At 37.2% G+C, this 20,483-nt stretch overlaps 1 protein-coding gene across 1 annotated transcript in view; it reads left to right on the forward strand.

The window, feature by feature from the left end:
* The window catches only part of STK26 (serine/threonine kinase 26), a 49,812-nt gene that overhangs the window by 18,252 nt on the left and 11,077 nt on the right, over window positions 1-20,483 (forward strand). Inside the window, exons 3-4 of the mRNA XM_070605667.1 lie at window positions 10,307-10,537; window positions 18,517-18,573. Coding sequence (XP_070461768.1) covers window positions 10,307-10,537; window positions 18,517-18,573 — 288 coding nt within the window. The remainder of the gene's footprint in view (window positions 1-10,306; window positions 10,538-18,516; window positions 18,574-20,483) is intronic.

A 20,483-nucleotide genomic window follows, 5' to 3' on the forward strand; every position in this document is an offset into this window, starting at 1 on the left:
ATGCTTATGGTTAAACCTGATCCCTGATTGAATTGTGTATTTCTATATGTGTTTAGCCCAAAACAATTCAATAAAATTTACAGCAGAGTGATATACAGACTGTGGCTCTTCGAGACTTCTAATCATTGCATTAGAGTCTGAAATCGCCCTAGACTCTCCGGGACATACAGTAGTCACGCGGCTTTGGTTAATAGTGATTGTAGGTATGCTTCCAGAATCAGACTTGCATATACCACTGATAATGCATCCTCGTGTGTATGGCCACTACCAACTCTCCTTTGGTATCCATATTATTCAAGAACTGCTGTTTTGCGACCTAGAGAGCTCTCCAGTAGAAAGAAGAAAAATCTTGAAGTTGTCACTTTGTAAAGTTTTTATTATGTTAATCACATATGAGAATAAGGATTGACTTAGAATTTCGTACCTATTTTAACATCCTTCAGTTTATTGAATGTGATCTCCCTTGCACCAAAAGTCAGAAATCAAACTGCAAATGAAAGGATAACCTTATGCCGAAGATTGCATTGTAGGAGGGCCCCCAGGTAAACACTCTGCAAACATCCAAGGGCCACAGTATACAAAGCACTGTACTGGGTGCTATGAGGGTACCTAGTGTTTAGTGAGACAGAGCCCCCTCCTTATTGAGCTTACTGTTGAAAGCAGAAAGGTCATGGCAATGAAAGAGAATGCAAAGATGATAAAGTGTGTGCAGTAATGGAGGTGCGAACACAGTGGAGGCTGCAGGAGGGCAAAGGAGATAGTAATTGATTCTGTTTGGGTGATCAGGTTCCCCTGGGAGTTGGGAAGGTTGGTGGGTTTTTTCTTTTAAATTAGAGGTACAGGATTTTCAGAGATGGAGGAGAGGTAGGGTATTGTCGACTGAGAAAATGGCATCATTCAAAGGCTCAAAACAAACAAAGTAGATTTTTCCCCAATGAAGCATTACATTTAAGTTTGTGTGTCTAAGCTCCTAATCACTGATGCACTGGGTTTGAGATATGGTAAGATATCCTTGAAATTTTCCCTTTAGGCACCTAGTTTTGTTGGATGTTCTAGTTCTGTATATGGACAAGTATAATTATGTTACTTTCTGAATGCTACTTTACTTTCTGAATGAATTTACTTTACAGTTAAAGAAGAGGAAGACTAATAGAACCTTAAGTCCTGTATGAGCTGAACTCCTGGCTCCCCTTGACTTCCTTGGAGCAGTCACTCATATATAATGGGACATGGCCAGCGTGAGAGGCTAGAGATCAGTCTGGGCAATAACTCTGCTGCTCTTTATCCATCTATCCTTGGCTTCTGAGCCTACTTCATTATAGTATCAGAGAGTTGGGACTTGAATGAAGCCTATGAGTGATTCGAAATTTCTTGCTGGAATAATGGGATAGTACATAGTTTTTGTTTGACTATAGAATTGACCATTTGGCCAGTGCCAGTTCATCTCTTGCCTTAATGATTGCTTCAGAACTAGAGTTGGCAAACTGCTAGTGATAGAAGGAGGGGAACAAAGGGATTTGGCTTCTAGTACTTCACAAATTCACAGTGTCAGAACACTAAGGGATTTAGTGATCATTTAGCCCACCTCTGTCTCTCTCATACAGATGGTGAAGCCAACATTTAATTGCTGATTTCTTGTAATTTCCAGGATAAACAAAATTAAGCCAATTTTGCCTGACCTCTCTGCTCTCTTTACTTCTGTAATACTTATAAGAAACCAGACCTCCCTTTTCCTTTGGAATGGCTGTAAGGTCAGAGAGAAATGAGCTAAATGATGCAATGGAATTTGCATCCAGCATTTATTGTGATGATAGCCTTCGCTTTTGGTTTATTGAAAGAAGAGTGTGATTGTTTGCAGGATGTTTCCTTTCCCTTCCCCATGGATATAATTAAAGATTTAAGGGAATTTCAGATCTGAGAGAGTTAGTCAAAAAGACAAAATTAGTTATTTCATTTAATTTAAGAGCTCTTAGATCCAAAGATGATTTAGCTGGCTGAACAAAATAATCTGACATTTCTACTTTCAATTAAATTTAAAGATCTATCTGGGAAATGGAGCTAATAAAAGTGTTGCCTATTATGACTTTGTTTCTTACTTGAGGATTTCTAAAAGTGGGGGAAGTTATTAAATTTCTTCTCATTCTTTATTTCATTTTTCTTTAGAAAAACGTTATGTGGTAAAATGACAACAGAATCAAATAATTGTTTCATTTTTCTTTACTCGATTGTAAATTCAACTGTCTTACAAACATATGTAAAGAACTGCGTTCTTCACATCCCAGAATGTGTTCTCCTTCCTTCATTGTTCTTTTCCCCTGCCTCCTAACTTGCTGTTCTCTATGATCTGTTGAGTAGGCGGAATTAAGATGAAGGAATATTATCAATTATTCTTTTGTTCTTAAAGAGGAAGTAGATGCAAAATTATTAATCAGGATAAACTCCTCAAATGGCTGTGTTATTCATGCAGCTATGTCAAAACCTTTGTAATAATTTTAATGAAGTTATCCTTTACTAAAATATTTGCATTCTAAGTATTTTTGCTAATGAGGTACATTTAAAAATAGAAATAATAAAATAAAGAGAAGATGAAAAAGTACTTATAAATCTAATTATATATTTGCCTGATGAACACATTTTTCTTGTTGCTAGGCACAATATTGCTGAAAGTTTAAATTGTTGCCTTAAGAGTACAAAATATTACTGCATGAGACCTTTGACTTTATCCTTTGCCATTAAGACCAGGGCTGCTTTGCTGCTCAAAACTGCCTTTTAGGTGAGTGAGTAAAGACAGGAACTCAGCTGTGAGTTGATAAAATGCTGTCTGATGACCACAAGGAAGCCCAGGGTTGTTGTAACTACATTTCTGACTACGTTCATTTATCCCATTGCATATATGTAAAATGAGACAATTTGACTTCCACTTTATGTTGCAAAAGCAGGTTATAATAACCTTTGAGAGAGATGTAAAAATGTGAGTATGCCATAAAAATAGGTAAACTAAGAATATTTTCTTTATGTGCTTAGATAAATATTTTGAGCTCTCATAAACATGGAAATGCAAACTCAAATGACTGACCACCCAAAGAAGTTTGACCTCAAGCCCAATTCTTCATGTTTAATTTGAGACGTATACAGACATAATTATCTTAGTTCTTATTCTGTCATATGCTAAATATAGTGAAGCTAAATATTTTACTTCAGTAATATAAATCACAGAGGTGTCTTAAGAATTCCATAGGGGGCCAGCCCCGTGGCCGAGTGGTTAAGTTCGCGTGTTCTGCTGCAGGCAGCCCAATGTTTCGGCGGTTCGAATCCTGGGCGCAGACATGGCACTGCTCATCAAACCACGCTGAGGCGGCATCCCACATGCTACAACTAGAAGGACCCACAGCTAAGAATATACAACTATGTACCGGGGGGCTTTGGGGACAAAAAGGAAAAAAAATAAAATCTTTAAAAAAAACAAAAAGAATTCCATAAAATTTCATCAGATGCTTGTAATATGAACCTGAGGTTGTACAAAGTGGAGAAATACTCTAACATCACATTCTTCAAAAGTCTCTATGAGTTTGTTTTATCCTTCTCATTGTTAAAGTAATCTGAGTAGTCATACGGTCATTTGAACAATTCTATGCCTATATATAACCTAGCACAGAATTATTATTTTTATTCTTGGACAATTTCATCAATTTGAGAGTCTTTTTTTATGAAGAGAACTGAAAACCTTAGTGTTAAGGGCTACTGAATTCTATAATAAATCACTGATAAAGCTGACATTGGAGCTGTTGGCTTCTGGACATTGGATCCTATGGGAATCATAGTATAGAATACCAGCCCTACCTTGTTTCCCATGCTCTAGAAGCTGGCCCATTCTCGTCTGGTTATTGACATGGACAAAAATGGGCTGAGAATCGTAACTTTGCCAGAAAGGCAAGATTACATGCAGGTCGCTTCTCTGAAAGATTGTAGTATGAAGTATTTGGTAATTGTGCATATATGCAGGGATCAGTCAATTGTGTAGAGGTTCACAAATTATAAGCAATCATAGCATTCAAAGAATAGGAAAGTCCTATTTTGAGTTTTTCAAATGCTTTTGTTTAAACTTTTTCAAATTCAAAAAATTACATTAATAAAATAAATTATAAGAATTCATAGCATTCAAAGAATAGGAAAGTCCTATTTTGAGTTTTTCAAATGCTTTTAAGTTTAAATTTTTTCAAATTCTTTAAATGTAGGGCTATTACTAAGTAGACATTAGACAATTGTATGATCTGTTCATAGTGGAAAATAATCTTGGTTTTATAGCAAAAGAGTAGAGTTTAAGTTACAAATTAACCCAAGTTGTAGTGAAAGAACCTTAGATTTAAGAGTCAGGAGACTTGAGTTCAAGTTTGAGCTTTGCCGCTAGTTAACTGCCGTATATCCTTAAACAATTTATAACCTCTCTGGACTACAGTTTTCTCTCTGTAAAAATAGATTTGTGACCAGATGTTTGCTAAATTCCTGTTCATCTCAAAGATTCTATAATTCTTTTAATTCCAGGATTTCTGCTTCCCTTCTTAACCTCTCCCTACCTCTACCATCACTTTGGCATAAATGGCCTTAAATTTCATGGTTTCCATTAGGTGATATTAACCTAGGACACAGAAGGCATACAATAAATACTTGTTGCTTTATTGGAGTTGGATTAAATGACCTATACATTTCCTTCCAGCTCTAAAAGCCTATGACTGTTGTAGTTCCATCCAGGGAGAAGTCAATTTGTGCTTAGATCATATATGGCACTTTAAAAAGACAGATGGTGTCCTGTGGTCTTTCTTGAACTCAAGCAGTACTAAGAGGTATATGGCTGTTGATTTTTAATATTTTTTTTCTTCTGACAGTATCTTGATTAGGAAGCACTCAACAAACTTTTGAGGCAATGTTCATAGGGCAGTTGAAAAATCTTAACATAGTCAATCATAATAGAACTAATTGAATTTGAAGCTCGTAGATCCACTAGAGAATAACTTATATTTATATGCACCCTACTTGTTAGATGACAGGTAATACTATAGAGATGGAAGTAATCCAGAAAAGCCTTTCCTCTCTAATTTGGGAGAACTAATCTGAGCAATTTAAATAGGTAGCTAACTGGGTATGCCTCTAGTTTTTAGTACATCATTAGGCTAAAGTTTTCAGTTACTCTCTGTGATTGTCAGGGCATCTTGAGTTCACTGCTGTCACTCCTGGTGTTACCGCTTGAGAATTTGAAGAGCGTAAGAGGTCTTCCTTTCTAAGCCTTTATATCATTAGCACATTCTTTGCTCATCATTTCCCATATACCCCTCCTCATCAGTGAGTCACTGAAAGGCCTATACACAGATCAGTCTTTGCAAAGTGCAAAAAGTATCTTTATAGCAAAGAGCATTCATAGTATGGATTTTATTAAGATAGGGAGGCAAGTGCAAAACTTAGAGTTCAACCTTGCTCTTCTTGGTTCTTGGTTCTTGAAGGTCCTTTCACCTGAACTCAACCCTTCCTAGTCAAATCTTCTGAGAAATCTATCGTCTCTTCCCTAAATCTATTATGTGTTCACTCTCGGCTCCAGACTAGAGGTCTTACTTAGCTACTGCAGATTCAAAGAAACTATATTTTTTAACTTTGGTTCTTTCCCACCTTTGGCTCTCCAGGTCTCCATTCTGTTAGAACCTCAAGGCTAATTCTAATTCAGTCTATAATTTTCTTGTTTATCCCGATCACTTATTCCTAATGCCCCCTCATGGGGTTCAGAACACGCTACCCCAAAATATAGCACCTTGGCATATTGAATATTTGAAGCTGAAGGAGTTTGAGAAACTGCAGAAGCACGAAGGTCACTGTCACTCCCCCTCTCTCCCCTGAAGCAGATCCTGAGACCCTCATGTGAGAGGTGCTCTCCCTATACCCAGAGGAAAGGAGCATCCTTGTCTCCAAAGACAACGACACGCCAAGAAGAATCTGAACAAACACACCTCGCTGAGCTTCCCCCGGTTTACTACACTTAGCTCATACTCTTGGCCCTATCACATCTTCCCACGACTTTCCACACTTCATCAAACCTCGCATAAAAACCCACAAGTTTAACCATTTCCTCGAGCCTTCACTTCCTTATGGAGGCTCCCATGTCACATAAAACTTATATTAAATAAATTTATATACTTCTGTCCATCTGTCTCTGTCAGTTTAATTTTCAGACCCGGCCAGGGACACCAAGAGAATCAAGGAAATCTTTTGTCCTCTCCTACATCCCGCTCCATGATTCGTACCTACTTTCTACTGGCTAACTAGGACTAAATTTTCACTCCTTAGCAATGTTGACTGTTACCTCAAAACTGTCATCAATTAAATCTTAACTTGTTATACACCCTATTATTACATAGACTATACTGGGTAAAGAAAATGTTCGAGAATACATAGACAAAGAGTATGGGATCTATTGTGTGTGTTTTGGTACATACTACGTGTCTGGTCATATTTTGAGAGTAGGTACTAACTTCAGAGAGGTGTTCTTAGAAGAAGTATAGCAGACTTAATTTTTAAAATATAGGTATGTATATATAAATACCAAAGTCCTCTTAGTTTTATTTTCCTCTCCAAGTTGTCCACTTACAGTGTGCAGAGTTAGAAGAGAGCCGTGTGCTTGCCTGGGGGAAAATAAGGGTAATGGGTTCCCCGTAATCAACGATACAAATTTCAGATGTGTCTACTCCATGGTTCCTAAATGCTGATCTTAAGACTGGTGCCAAAATGACTACATAGGGAATAGTTTGTAGTACTTTTTTTAAAAAAAAAATACTGATTGCTGGGCCTCAATCTTAGAGATTCTGACTCAGTAATTTTGGAATAAGGCCTAGGTATCTGCATTTTAAAAGTTGTGCTTGTGCTTCTAATTTGCAGCCAGGACTGGAGAGCACTTAGAGAACCTTTAAGAGTTCTTCCAGCCTCTGATTCTGTGAGTGAAGTGTGCAGGAAGTCTTCTTCCATCTGCCCCTGACTTTCCACAGGAGACAAGCAAGAGGATCATCTTGCATTTTTCCATTTTGGACTTCCTAAGAGTATTTCCCTACTGAAAGGTCCTTGTTATTGTTGTTGTTGTTTTAGTGGTAATGATACCTTCTGTCTAAGACTTAAATTTGTAGAGGCCGGCCCCGTGGCCGAGTGGTTAAGTTCGTGTGCTCCGCTTCGGCGGCCCGGGGTTTCACCAGTTCGGATCCTGGGTGCGGACATGGTACCACTCGTCAGGCCACACTGAGGCGGCGTCTCACATGCCACAACCAGAAGGACCCACAACTAAAATATACAACTATGTACTGGGGGGATTTGGGGAGAAAAAGCAGGAAAAAAAAGAAGATTGGCAACTGTTGTTAGCTCAGATGCCAATCTTTAAAAAATAAAAAAAAGGCAAATTTGTAACAGTGTGCTTAGAACTGAAGAGTCCAAATCCAAGCAAAGGAGAGGTAGAGAGTGCGAAGGGCTCGTGAGAATGTCCTGAGGTGACTCTGTCAGGTTTTCATTTTCACGGACATATTTTTGAGGGGCACATATAAATCGTCTACTAATAGTTTGTAAATCAATGTGAAGTGAATTTAGTAATTCCTCCTATTTGTTGCTGCAGAATTTAGAGCTCCTTCCTGGGCTAACTCTTTGAGAAGGCAATGCAAATACAAATATAGTAGTAAACTATAATTTTGCAGTAGAGATAGAAAGATTTGGAAATTTTAATATTCTTCAAAGAATATTTGATTGAGTGGAGAGGGAGCTGACTTGACTTGATTTTCTTAGAGGCTCTGAAGAAGAGTGATGTGGATGATTGGGCAAATCAGGTTCTTTGTATAGGTAGCTTTTAAATTGCATTACTTCGGATGTTTACCGTTTATTTTCTTGACTTTTGCCCTGGTATGAAAAACAGAAAAGAAATCTGTCTTAATAAAGACTTAGGACGCTTTGATTTAAGAAGCTGGTGAGATAATACTTAGGTATTATCTATCCACGATTCAGGAATTGGTAAATAGGGCAGGGACCTATCCCTCAGGTAGTCAAGGAGGCGAGGTTATACTAGTGAACGCTCGTTCTCATGATTCCCTCCATTCTGAAAGTTTGGGTTTTTCATGAGAAGTTTTAGTCCCCAAATAAAAGAGTGGGAAGTGCAAACATTGTGTAAATGATAGATCTTTCTCCAACTTGGTATTCATTGATTTAAAATCTTAAACTATATTGATGAGTTAGGATTCACTTCAGAGTTTCTTTAAAATGCAAAATGTGACTTGATTTTTTAAATCTTTGATTTACATACTTTCAGGAACTCATTTATTGTAGAAAGCAAGAGCAGCTGTGTGCTCCCTGGGGCTGATTGTTTCAGTCAAATCCTTTTAAAACATGAATTATGAACATTAGGATTTAATCTTTGTTTCTTGCAACAAAAATTTCTGGTTTTAAAGTTAACGAAAACACTTCTTAGTCCAGAATGTGTTATCAGAAAGTACGTACTATGTATTTTTTAATCAATGGTATATTTACAACTTTTAGATTTGTAGTTACATGAGAAAAACTGAAAGATTTGATTTTTTTATTTTTCCAAATCCACCGAATTTAATAAGTTATAGGGAGGCAAACTTACCACCAAGCTGTTTGGTGAGTATTTTTGCTGCCAGGTAATAGAAAGACAAGAACCATCACCAAAAGTAGGAAGAGGTAACTTGTGGGTTAGCTACTGTGTAATAGTAATCACAATGAGCTACAATGCCAAGGGAACCAATAATGATGATACTCAAGTTTTGGAGAAGGTATTATAACAAAATGTGAGCATTAAAGAGACATTTGCAACCTACAAGAAGTCTAAATTATTTTTAAAAGCCTATACAGGAAGGTCAAAATGTATTTGCTTCGTGTGGGTGCTCGAGGTAGGTGGGGATAACAAGTGGCTTGCAATATCAGAGACTACTACATAGAAAGTGCATCTTTTAGAAGTGGAAAAAATCCAATCAAGAAGGGGAAGCTTGTAAAGTAAGCAGGTCATGTGCAAATTGTATTTTAGGCAGGTTGAAAAAGAAAGGTTGGTGAAATTCTTTAAAAACAGTCGTAAGTATTTAAGTTACTCAAAGGTGTGCAGTTTACTGGAGTACTAGCGGATCTATTTGGTGATGATGGTACAAAGAACTTGAGAGAAAACTAGTAACCTTTAATGATGTCTTTCTCTAATAAGAGAAGATATAAGGAAACATACTGGTTCTGTAATTATCTCCTGAAATTGAGGACTAGGTAACATTATAGCAAATGAACAGATAATCTAGGTCAGATTGACAGATTAAATATAGACAGCTCACCAAAACTAGATAGCATCCTCCTATATTTTTAAGGAGCTCAAAGTAAAGTTTAAGACGTAGACTAATTAAGCACCTAAGTATAACTTAATAGTGTTCCTATGGGGAGGGAGGTTTGGAAATCTTGTGTTTCTACTTTATCAGTAGCATTTATTCAGCAATATGAGTTTAAGTAAGGATATAAAAATTGTCTTGTGGGAATAAAATTTTAATTCAAAATTGTATAAGACAAAGGATATTTCCAAATCGGGAAAGGACAGTGAATTTGTCAATCTAAGTCATGCCTATACATTTGTTAACCTAAAAACCTATGCTTGATTCCAGATTTTATTGTAGCAAAATTTTGACTTATTATGGATTCCCACTGTGAGATGAGTTGTGGGAGTTCAACATATTACCATTTCCCTCATGAGTACTAGCAATTATGATGAAGCTATAGAATCTTATTTCGGCCATTGATGAGAACATTGCATATGGATAGAATCCCACGTAAAGAAAAAAAGACTTGTAAATTCTCGAGTGTTCTGTGCTGTTTACATGCTGGTTTAGAAGTACAGGTGGGGTGATTGGGATGTCCGAGCTGGAGAGAGAGGAGAGTTAAAGGGTAATGTTTTGATGATAGGATGTTAGGTTCTCTCACTGTCGCTACCATTGCATTGATGTGCAAATTGTGTATTCTTAAAAGTTCCTGTCCATTTTGCAGGCACCAGAGACAACATTTGCTCTGTGGGATTGTTTGTGGTGGTAGGATCAGCTCAACTCAGTTAGTGTGGGCGATTCAGTAGAATATGGACTGGCTGGCTGTTTAGGATTGCAGTTGTTCCAACAAAGCACATGTGCAGAGTCAAGGGAGTTTGTATTCTTTTGAAAAATGTGTGATGTCTTATCTGATTTATTTTCCTTCATTTAAACAAATGTGCTGCAAAACATTCCTTCTCTCCTTTCTTTCTCTCTCCCCCCGGTAGAATAATATAGCCGATCCAGAAGAACTGTTCACAAAATTAGAACGCATTGGGAAAGGCTCCTTTGGAGAAGTTTTCAAAGGAATTGATAACCGTACCCAGCAAGTGGTTGCTATTAAAATCATAGACCTCGAGGAAGCCGAAGATGAAATTGAAGACATTCAGCAAGAAATAACTGTTTTGAGTCAGTGCGACAGCTCATATGTAACAAAATACTATGGATCATATTTAAAGGTAATGTGTGTGCTATATTATTTAAGTCATAAGGTATTTTCATTATAAGTTTTTCTTTGTTTTTTTTTTAAATTCTATTTTTTGAAAGGCAATGTCTTAAATTAGGATTTGGCAGTCTTTGGCCTCCAGGCAGAATCCAGCTCCATTTATAGTGCCAAATAGACTGTTTTTCGATTTAGCAGCTGTATCCTGAATGCATCCCAGTCCTCAGCTGCACCATTTTTCCACACCTGAACTTCTGAGTTGATGGAGGAGCAGAAATGTAGCTGGTCCTTGAGACATATCCTTTGTCAGAAAAGAGCTTTCCCCCTGGGCTTTCATACATTATTCTTGATGATCCAGTCTGTCTCAACCTCAGAATTGATGGAATATGTAAATACTGTATGTCACTTATTCCGCTGAGTTACAGTGGTTATTTACACATCTCTCTGTCCCTCCAGGTTGTGAGCTCCTTGATGGCAGAGAGTTTATAGCTCAACCAGTCTTGGTTTTTACATCACTCAGTATAGGGCATGGCACATCTTAAGCACATAATAAATATTTGTTGAAATGGAATTAAATGGAATAATATCTGTTCCCCACCTCCTCCAAAGAAGAAAAGTTGGATTTTTAGTTTCCGTGGAATTAACAGACATTAAAGTTCCAGCAGATGGAGATGTTTCTGCATAACAATAAACTCTTTGGTTAGTAAAACCCAAGAGTTCTTGGGTTCCAGAGTTCGAAGTCAGGATTGGTATCTATTGAAATGTGAAGAATAAATAGGTAGAAACATCTAGCTTATGTTAGAGTTTAAATTATTTTAAAATAAAAAATTTCTGTGCTTGTGTTGAAATTTTTCAAAGGAAGGCAGTGTTAGTTAGATCCTTGCTTTTCTGGGTTTACAATGGGGGAAGGGCGTTTTGTTTGGTTGGTTTTTGGTTCATCTATCTCTAGGCCAAAAAGGGTGTGTTTATAACTCATCATGCTGTTAGCCTGCATAAAAATTAATTCTATATTTTTACGTTCTGCTGACCAATAAACCCTAGGATAATCTATTTATATTAATCAATACTGATGTAGAAATTCGTCATCAATTTTACTGCCTTTTTATGATGCGTGATTTATTCTAATATTACATGAATTATATTAATGTGGAATGAATGCATAGTAGAATGAATCATTAAACAGCCAGTCACTATGTGTCTTATACTGTACTAGATGCTAGAGATAGAAAAATGAGCAACTCACTCCTGCCATTACGGAGCTCACAGTGCCATAGTGCACTAAAATGGTACAGATTCTGTGATTAAGTATGTATAAGGTACAGATGGGGCACAAATAAGCAAGTAGTCACTTCTGTCATTTTTTGGGGGGTTGTGTGAAGCAAAGGCTTCCAAGAGGAGGTGATACTGCTGGTAATTCTTATCCAATTTACTTCTAAGTATTAGCCGTTACTCTATTTTACTATATACGCAATTATTAGATTCTTTGTGGCGTATTTTGCTTTGGTATTCTTTTCTAAAAACCTTATTTAGTGGATCAGATTCTTCTTTAGGAATCCTATCTATTGTCACCCAGTCTCACTAGTTTTAGGTCCCCCTGCTAATTCCCATAGCAGTCTTGGTTGTAGGCAGCCCCAGGAATTTGTCGTCTCGTGTGTGTGTGTGTGTTTGCTTGTTCTGGTTTACTCTTTCTGGATTAAATCCTGGTAATTCCAGACCCACTCCAGAGCAAACCTGAACCCTTGCTATTTTTAGACACCTGTAACAGATAAGCTATTTTTGGTAACTGACTTAAAATATTAAATAAGCCTATTTAAAATTGGCTATTCTATATTATATTGAAAATGAGTACTGAATGGCATGCCTGTTTGGTTGGTTGCTTATAGCCTTTGTTTATTCATATTCAGTACTCTCATGGAAAATAAATTATAGCTCTGTTTGTATTATTGATTCATAAGATTTCATGTTTAAAAAGAATTCCCCTCATAGTGCGCATGTACCGGTCACCCAATACATACCTGATCTTTAAATGTAAAAGAATGGATAGTTTGTTTTGTCCAAATTTTGATTGCAGAATGTTCTCAGGCCAATCAGTGATATAAAACCATTATCCATGATGTCTTCTTAAAGGATTAAACTGGATTATTTTTATCTGTTTTACCCACGATTAATTAAAGTCCATGATGTGAAAGACTACTTTGAAAAACATGTCATTTCATGATAAATTCTAGAAATTCACAGCTGGCCTATTATTTATCATTTTTATCCTGAATCTGTTTATGTTAAAGTAAACAAATATGTGTTTGTGTATTATCTCTATATGGATGTACACATATATGCACAAAGAAAAATCTTATGCTTTTATAACCTTTTAATACTGTTTATTTAAATTACTTTCTTAAATTGACCAACTTGTTTATTTTCCATTAATATTAAAACATAGGGTGACTTTGTGGGCTTACTTTTTTTTTTGTTAACTAAAATCGTATCAAATATAACAGGGTTCTGTTTAATGCAGTTAATGTAATTCAAGGCTACATCGTCTAAGTGCCATCAGAGAGCTGCATTATCAATCGACTTATGTTCTTACTGTGACCCATCCTTCCGTTTCAGATGACATGGGAGATTTTGTGAGTCGAGTTAATTGAGTAAAGTAGGATATGGGTTTTTCTCAGATTGTCCTTACACAGAATATCATACATAACCAAGACCTCACTGTAAGCTAGAGGAAAGGTTATTGCATTTGAGACTAAATTATATGCTCTCTGAAACTGTATGCACTTGCAGTGATTTCCTTGAAACATGCAAAAATGTACTAGGTATTCATTTTGACTGAGCTCACTGTATAACTTCATTTTTAAAAACAAGAGTAAAAACCAGACAAACACATCAGTATGACCACAGTATTTTCCTTTAATTTTAGTTCACTGCAGATTTTCTTGAGAGACAAAGTTAGTCTTTATGAAGAGGGCTAAAGTAAGCAAACCTTTCCCTTCTGATCTCATGATATTGGAAAAATCTTTTATAATCTTTAAATATTTTTTCTGGTTCGATGTAAATCTTAAAATGAAGCTCACTCAGGCATTGAGTAGAATTTGAATCGTGCCTTTCTTTGCTGCTGAAAATTGCCTTTAGATTTCTGTTCGTGTTAAGGAAATATGCCCCCCTCCACATACCACCACCACTGATATAAATGATTGAAGTAAAATATTTCCAGAATAGAGTCTATACAGTTTTGTAGCCTTCTCATTATTTTTTCTGAGACTTCTGTGTGTGCTTGTTTCTGGTGTATGATGAATGTTTCTGGAATATTCTTTAATTTTTAAAAATTTTGGAGTTTTCTTATAAAACTTGAAGGAAATTGAAGTGGGACACATTTTCTCCTTCTTAGGATGATTTTTCCTCAAAATAAGAATAGCTTTAAAGTTCATATCACACACCTCTAAGAAGCCCCATGTTAGATTCAATTCAGCAGACATTTATTGAATGCCTACTGTGTGTATTCCTCTCATTGTGCGTATTTGGCCTGTCGGTCTCATTCACTTTATTCTGACAACCTCTAAATTCATGTCTCTGTTTCCTGCCTCTCCTCTTAGCCCCAGATAGGTCTATCTAACTTGCCTCATATATGCTTATCTGTAGGTACATCAAGTGGAATAATCCTAAAACTGGTAGCATTTGAACTGGGTCTTGAGTATGATTTTGCTGGGAGTTGGGATGTGAAGGTGGGGTATAGACAAGGCATTCTAGACTAGAGGAAAATGATTCGGAGGTGGTAAAGTATCTGGCAAGATGATCTCTACTGTCCCTTCCAGCTCTATAAAATTTCATATACTGTTTCTTTTTTATTGTGGTAAAATATACATCACAAAATTTACCATTTTAACCATTTTAAGTGTACAGTTCTGTGGCATTAAACACATTCAAGTTGTTGTGCAACCAACAATCACCACTATCCATCTCCAGAACTTTTTCATTTCCCCAACTGAAACTCTATACACCTCAAGCTGTAACTCCTCATTCTCTTCTTACCATAGTTTGGTAGCTACCACTGTACTTTCTGTCTCTATGAATTTCACTCCTCTAGGTTCCTCATATAAGTGGAATCATACAACGTTTGTCCTTTGGTGACTGGCTTATTATACATGCTCGTTTATGTGGTCAGTGTTAAGATTGGCTATTGGATCCACAGACTAGCCCACTTAATTCAACATATACTTGCTATATAGTACAATGATGATCTCTCAAATACATATAATGAGTATTTTAAGTGGCTTTTCTATCAACAAATGAGTTCTAAGTTCTGTAGTAGCATTTCTCCCCGCTTTGGCCAAGTGTCTGTTTTCGCGACCAACAGTGGGATTCAAAGGCCTCATGGGGTGACAGAGTTGATACTTCAGACACCAGTAATTTGTTAACACTAGGCTTCAACTTCTCCTCAGTAAATAGTACAAGTATTTGTTACACTAGATTTGTATAGAGTATGGACAGTCCCTGACTTATAGTGGTTTAACTTACGATTTGTCAACTTTATAATGATGCGAAGGTATTACATGTTGAGTAGAAACCATATTTCTAATTTTGAGTTTTGATCTTTTCCCACACTGACAATATGTGGTACAACGCTCTTGTGTGATGCTGGGCAAAGGCAGCGAGCCGCAGCTCCCAGTCAGCCACGCAATCATGAGAGTAAATGACCGATACAGTGACAACCATTCTGGACTCAGACAACCGTTCTGTTTGTCACTTTTAGTACAGTGTTCAATAAATTACATGAGATGTTCAATGCTTTATTATAAAATAAGCTTTGTGTTAGATGATTTTGCCCAACTGTAGGCTAATGTCGGTGTTCTGAGCATGTTTAAGGTAGGCTAGGCTAAGCTAGGATGTTCGGTAGGTTAGGCCTATTAAACGCATTTTCAACTTACAAAGGGTTTATCAAGATGTAATCCCATCATAAATCAAGGAATGTCTGTACTTACTCTTTAGGCATTCTGAATTTTGGAACAGAGCCATTTCTTAACCCCTAACTGACTACCCATGCTGACGCAGGACTTTAGACTTACTCCTCCAACCCTTTGTTAAAATATGCGGATCATTTTGGAAGTGGAGAAGTGGATTTTTTCCTTTAGGGACTTCCTGTGCTTAAATGTACTGGATGTATGGTTATAGTTTACAGTCACTTGGCTCTTTTGGAAGTGTATGTAGATAAATCATCTTCGCCTTTTAAATTATTTAAAAGCAAACAAAACATACTTATTTGCATTCTCCAACACAAACATCTTTTATCAGAAATCAAAGGTAGAAGTTGTAGTTCCCCCCAAAAATACAAACACAGGGTCTAGGTTTTTTCGTTTTGTTTTGTTTACGATGGGTGTTTTCATCGAGACCTGCGGTGGACAAGGAACTGGTGAGAGGAGCCTCTGTGGGTTAAGCTTCCTTGAGCAGGGAGAAGCCCCACCAGCTCACCATTCCTGCCTGAGCCCACTCAGCCCTTGCTTCAGTCCCAGTGCCTGCCTAGCACTCTTCTGAATGCTCAGATCTATGGCCATCCTCCAGTGAGGCTTATCTCCTGAAGTGGTAATCAGAAGGAAGCAGCCAGAAAAGCTATCAGGCAGGCAGCTCTGGTTCCCTGCCTGTCTCAGAAGAGTCCTAGTTCCACTGAACAGCTTGCTTGCTAGGAGGAAGCCTTCTTTTCAGATCTGGAAGTTGCTTAGTCATAACTTTAATAACATTTTAAGCTTTCTATGAATAATTTTTAGCGAAGAACAGTTGGTAAGTTTCTGTTTTGAATTGGTACCCAAAAAACCCCCACACATTGTTTTTAACTTGGAAAAACCGCAAAACAGGTAAACATGTTTTATAAGACCTTTTTCTTTTAAATGTCAGGTGAATGGGAAGCATTCTAAATTCATAAGGTAGAATACAGTACTTATTAGAAACAAGCTTGTGGCAAAAGAAAAATTCTCAGGCTATATGGCATTGTGAGAAACACTTTTTTCTTCTCTTGAAAAAAGTATAAAGACACATCAGGTTCATAATTCTCTGAGTGCCTAATTTCTATACATAATAACAAGTTACATGAATGATTTCTAGAACTCCTCTTTCCTCCCCACTATTATGGAGATTTATTTCTCTCTTTCCTACTGTAGACATCGCTGCTAGCGAAGACTCTCAGCTCTTTCTTTCCTCAGTTCAAGCTGACCTGCTGTGACAGGAGAGAGTGGATGTGGAGATTAGGGGGAAGGCACATTGTTCCTCTCTTCTCTTATACATCCTACATAGGGGCAGCCTCAAAAAACAAAGGAGGAATCCTTTCACCTTAATTCAACTGAGCCCTCCCTCCTCGGTCCCTAACTTAGGCTACATACCCCATACTACTGCCTAAACACTCATCATGTTGCTGGAGTCCATTCTCTGCCATGATAAAGCCTGAGCCTCATGGAAACACTTGGAAATGTTAAATGGAACTCCTGAGTACTTCCCTGGAATTTTAGAGTTTGAGGCCTACCAGCAGTAGCTTGAGAATCTTCATCACACAGCTGGGGCTATAAAGGTGAGAAATGTGTTCCTGGCATCTCAGGTTGAAGCACAACACTGAATACATTTTTCCCCTAGAAACACTGTTACAGTATAAATAGTAGTTAGTTTCTTTGGTACTCTTTAAGCTGTACTATGGATCCCTTTGTGTTAAATTGTCTTTTGAGGGGGACTACCCCAGGAACCTAGACATTATTTTTATGGAAAAATGCTTGCTTTCCAAATTCCAAACATCTCACTTAAAAATGGACTTTGGAACACAATCCATTCACAACTTGACTACTTGCCAGTATAGTAAAACCAACCATTCCACTTCCAGTCAATTTTGTGGTCCCACAAAAATTCGGAGAATACCGCTCATGAAATGGTATAGAGACGTGTCCCTTGTATTTCAAGCTATAGCTCAAAGAAAAAAAGATTTAATGGTTTATTCCGGTTTTTATCTGATAGAGCTGAATGATGTGTGTGTGTATGTGTGTGTGTGTGTGTGTGTACATCTGTTTTGGGATTCATATACTCCCATGTACTCCCCCATGAGCCTCATTTCCTCGTGCACAACTTACAGTGAAGTTAATTCTACCTGGAGTAATCATATGCTTTTTAAGCTGCACAATCCCTTTCTCTTATCCATTTACCTCGGGCAGTGGGGGTAAGCCAAATTCTTTCTAGGTTCCAAATATGTACCAAAAATGCCCACTAATCATGGCTGATAAAAGTTGTAAAGTACATTTGGGGCCGACCCAGTGGCATAGTAGTTAAGTTTGCACGTTCTGCTTCGGTGGCCCAGGGTTCACCAGTTCGGATCTCAGGTGTGGACCTACATACCACTTGTCAAGCCATGTTGTGACAGGCGTCCCACATATAAAGTAGAAGAAGATGGGCATGGATGTTAGCTCAGGGCCAGTCTTCCTCAGCAAAAAGAGGAGGATTGGCGGCAGATGTTAGCTCAGAGCTAATCTTCCTCAAAAAAAAAAAATGTTGTAAAGTACATTCAAACAAAAGCCAAAAACCGAAAGAAAACAAAATATCCAGTGTCCTCAAACTCTAAAATCACATGGGAAGCATCCAGAAGCCCCATTCAAAATTTCTCCAAGTCTCCATTTACCTCCTCATTTTTTCACGTAACTATCTTTTCTTTTCGATAGCATCATTCAAAATAATCATTTAAAACTATGGTTATTTTTTCTGGGTTATGTAAAAAATGCTAACAGTTTAACAATAAGAAATAATTGTTATTTATTTAGCCGTATCATAGGCTAAATAAGTTTGAGGGAGGGTCAAGACTCAGAATTTTACTTTCATTTGTAATGTTCTATAGAAAAAATATTCTGGTTCCAAACAACTAACTTATAACCTGTATTTTAGAACCAGTACATTAGTATGTCAGATTTAACATTTATGCTCGTATGTTATTTTGCTCGGGTTTCTAATTATGAAATTGTTTCATGGCTTTTACAGGGTTCAAAATTATGGATAATAATGGAATATCTGGGTGGCGGTTCAGCACTGGACCTTGTAAGTATTTTTAAATAATTACAGACACACATCCACATCCATACTTTAACTTTTCTTTTAATTGGAGTAAAGAACAACTTTTGGGCAAGCTAAGTGGTTGCTTTAGTTAATGTGTTCAAAGTAAACTCTTTCTTTAGGACCACCACACTTGTGTTGACCCAGCTGTATTGCAGGATTGAGCATGTTGCTGACATTCTTAGAGCATATAAGAAATGCAAATAGCTTAATAAAATAAAGCCCCCCAAATGAGGAATAAGTGTGTGACGATTGATGTCAGTTTAGAGTTTTACTTTGCAAGTTTATCCCTGAAAAGACTGTGTATTCTTAGATTTTTAAAAATAGATAATTCAGATAACTGTCACCACAAGTGCTTCCTAGGTTCTGACCAAGTAGGTCTACAGACCCAGGGCTCGACAGAGTTCTCTCTGCCTCTCTATAGGTCACTTGGAAATGTGATGGCATTTTTGCTTGTCACAATGTCTTGGAGTGCTCCAGCCATTTTAGTGGGCAGGGATGAGGATGCTAAAATCCTGCAGTGTGTAGGAAAAGTTCCACACAGTGAAGCCGTGTTCACTCACAAAATGATTTTGAGAAACGCTGGTTGTTTTCCTCATGTTAGTGTGATTCTACCAATGTTGTTTTTTTACCCTTTTAAAATCTTTATTAATATGAAAATAAATTGTATTTAAAATTCAATATGAATTATTAGAGGCAACTTTGTGCAGTAGAATGACCACTGGGCTGCCCTATGGGAGTTTGAGGTTTTAGGGCTGGATTTATTCATAACTGAATCTGTGACAGAACCAGACCCATAAATTCCTTGCAATTGGCTGTCCTATAAAACAAAGACGTTTCACTAAGCTATTTCTAAGTTTTCTTCCATCTTGAATATTATATGACATATTAGCTTGCTTCTGCCTTTAAAATTAGAGTATGCTGTTTCTAAAAATAAAATGTTTTGATGAGTAAGATCATCAAGTAATATTTTAATTCTTATTTTTTAAGTGGAGATGAGTTTTCCTAACTGAAAGTGATTATTTTTAAAGGGCGTTAAGCCTGACTGCCAATGACTCCAAAGTTTCAAATGATCCTATGAACAGAAATGACCATAAGAGATTCTCTTTCCTTTAGACAGAACCATACTTAAACCGTTCTGAATAAATGGTAATTAAACTTGATGGAGAGCCTCATCTCCTTCTAGGAATTCATCTTAGTTTAATCAGTTGCTGAGTTAGGTAATCCTTCCTCGTGTCTAATCTAATTCTTGATCCTAAAGCTTGAGCTCATTTTTTCTTTCTCTCTCCTCTCTCGTGAGAGAACACAACTGGAGTTTCTTTGTATAATAATCCTTCATGCATATGGAGTCAGCTCTCATTCTCCTCTTGAAGTTAAGTGATCTCATTTCTATTTGTCTTGTCACGTAGTTTTATTGTACAATAATTTTTACGTTACCTCCACAAAAAGCCTCATAATTGCTCCACGATCCTCCTTTCTCTTTTTAAATATGAAGAGCCCTTTCCAAATTTACCACAGTTACCTTATCTGGTCCCCTGAGGTGCTCACCATGTCTCTTCCCCGTTTTGTAGGCATTGGCAAAGCTAGTCCACTGCTTTCATCAGAATCACTGCTAGCCATGTTAAGCATTGGACACTGGCCCAGTCCTAACTGACACAATCTGTGTCCCCCAGTGGGAGTTTGGTCAGTTTTATGAAGTCTCTGAACGAAATGATTGTAAGATCTTAATCTTATCCTGCCGTTCTGATCTCTGCCTAGGAGAATAGGTACCAAATTAACATAAATTCAACAAACTTAAATGCTCTTAGCACTGTAGTAGCTAAAAATCAGGAGTCCTAGGTCCTAGTCCTGGTTCTGCCAGGCTAGCTGGCTAATTTTGGGCAAGCCATTTAACA

The sequence above is a fragment of the Equus przewalskii genome, chromosome X (genome assembly GCF_037783145.1).
Source record: "Equus przewalskii isolate Varuska chromosome X, EquPr2, whole genome shotgun sequence".
Taxonomy (NCBI): Eukaryota; Metazoa; Chordata; class Mammalia; order Perissodactyla; family Equidae; genus Equus; species Equus przewalskii.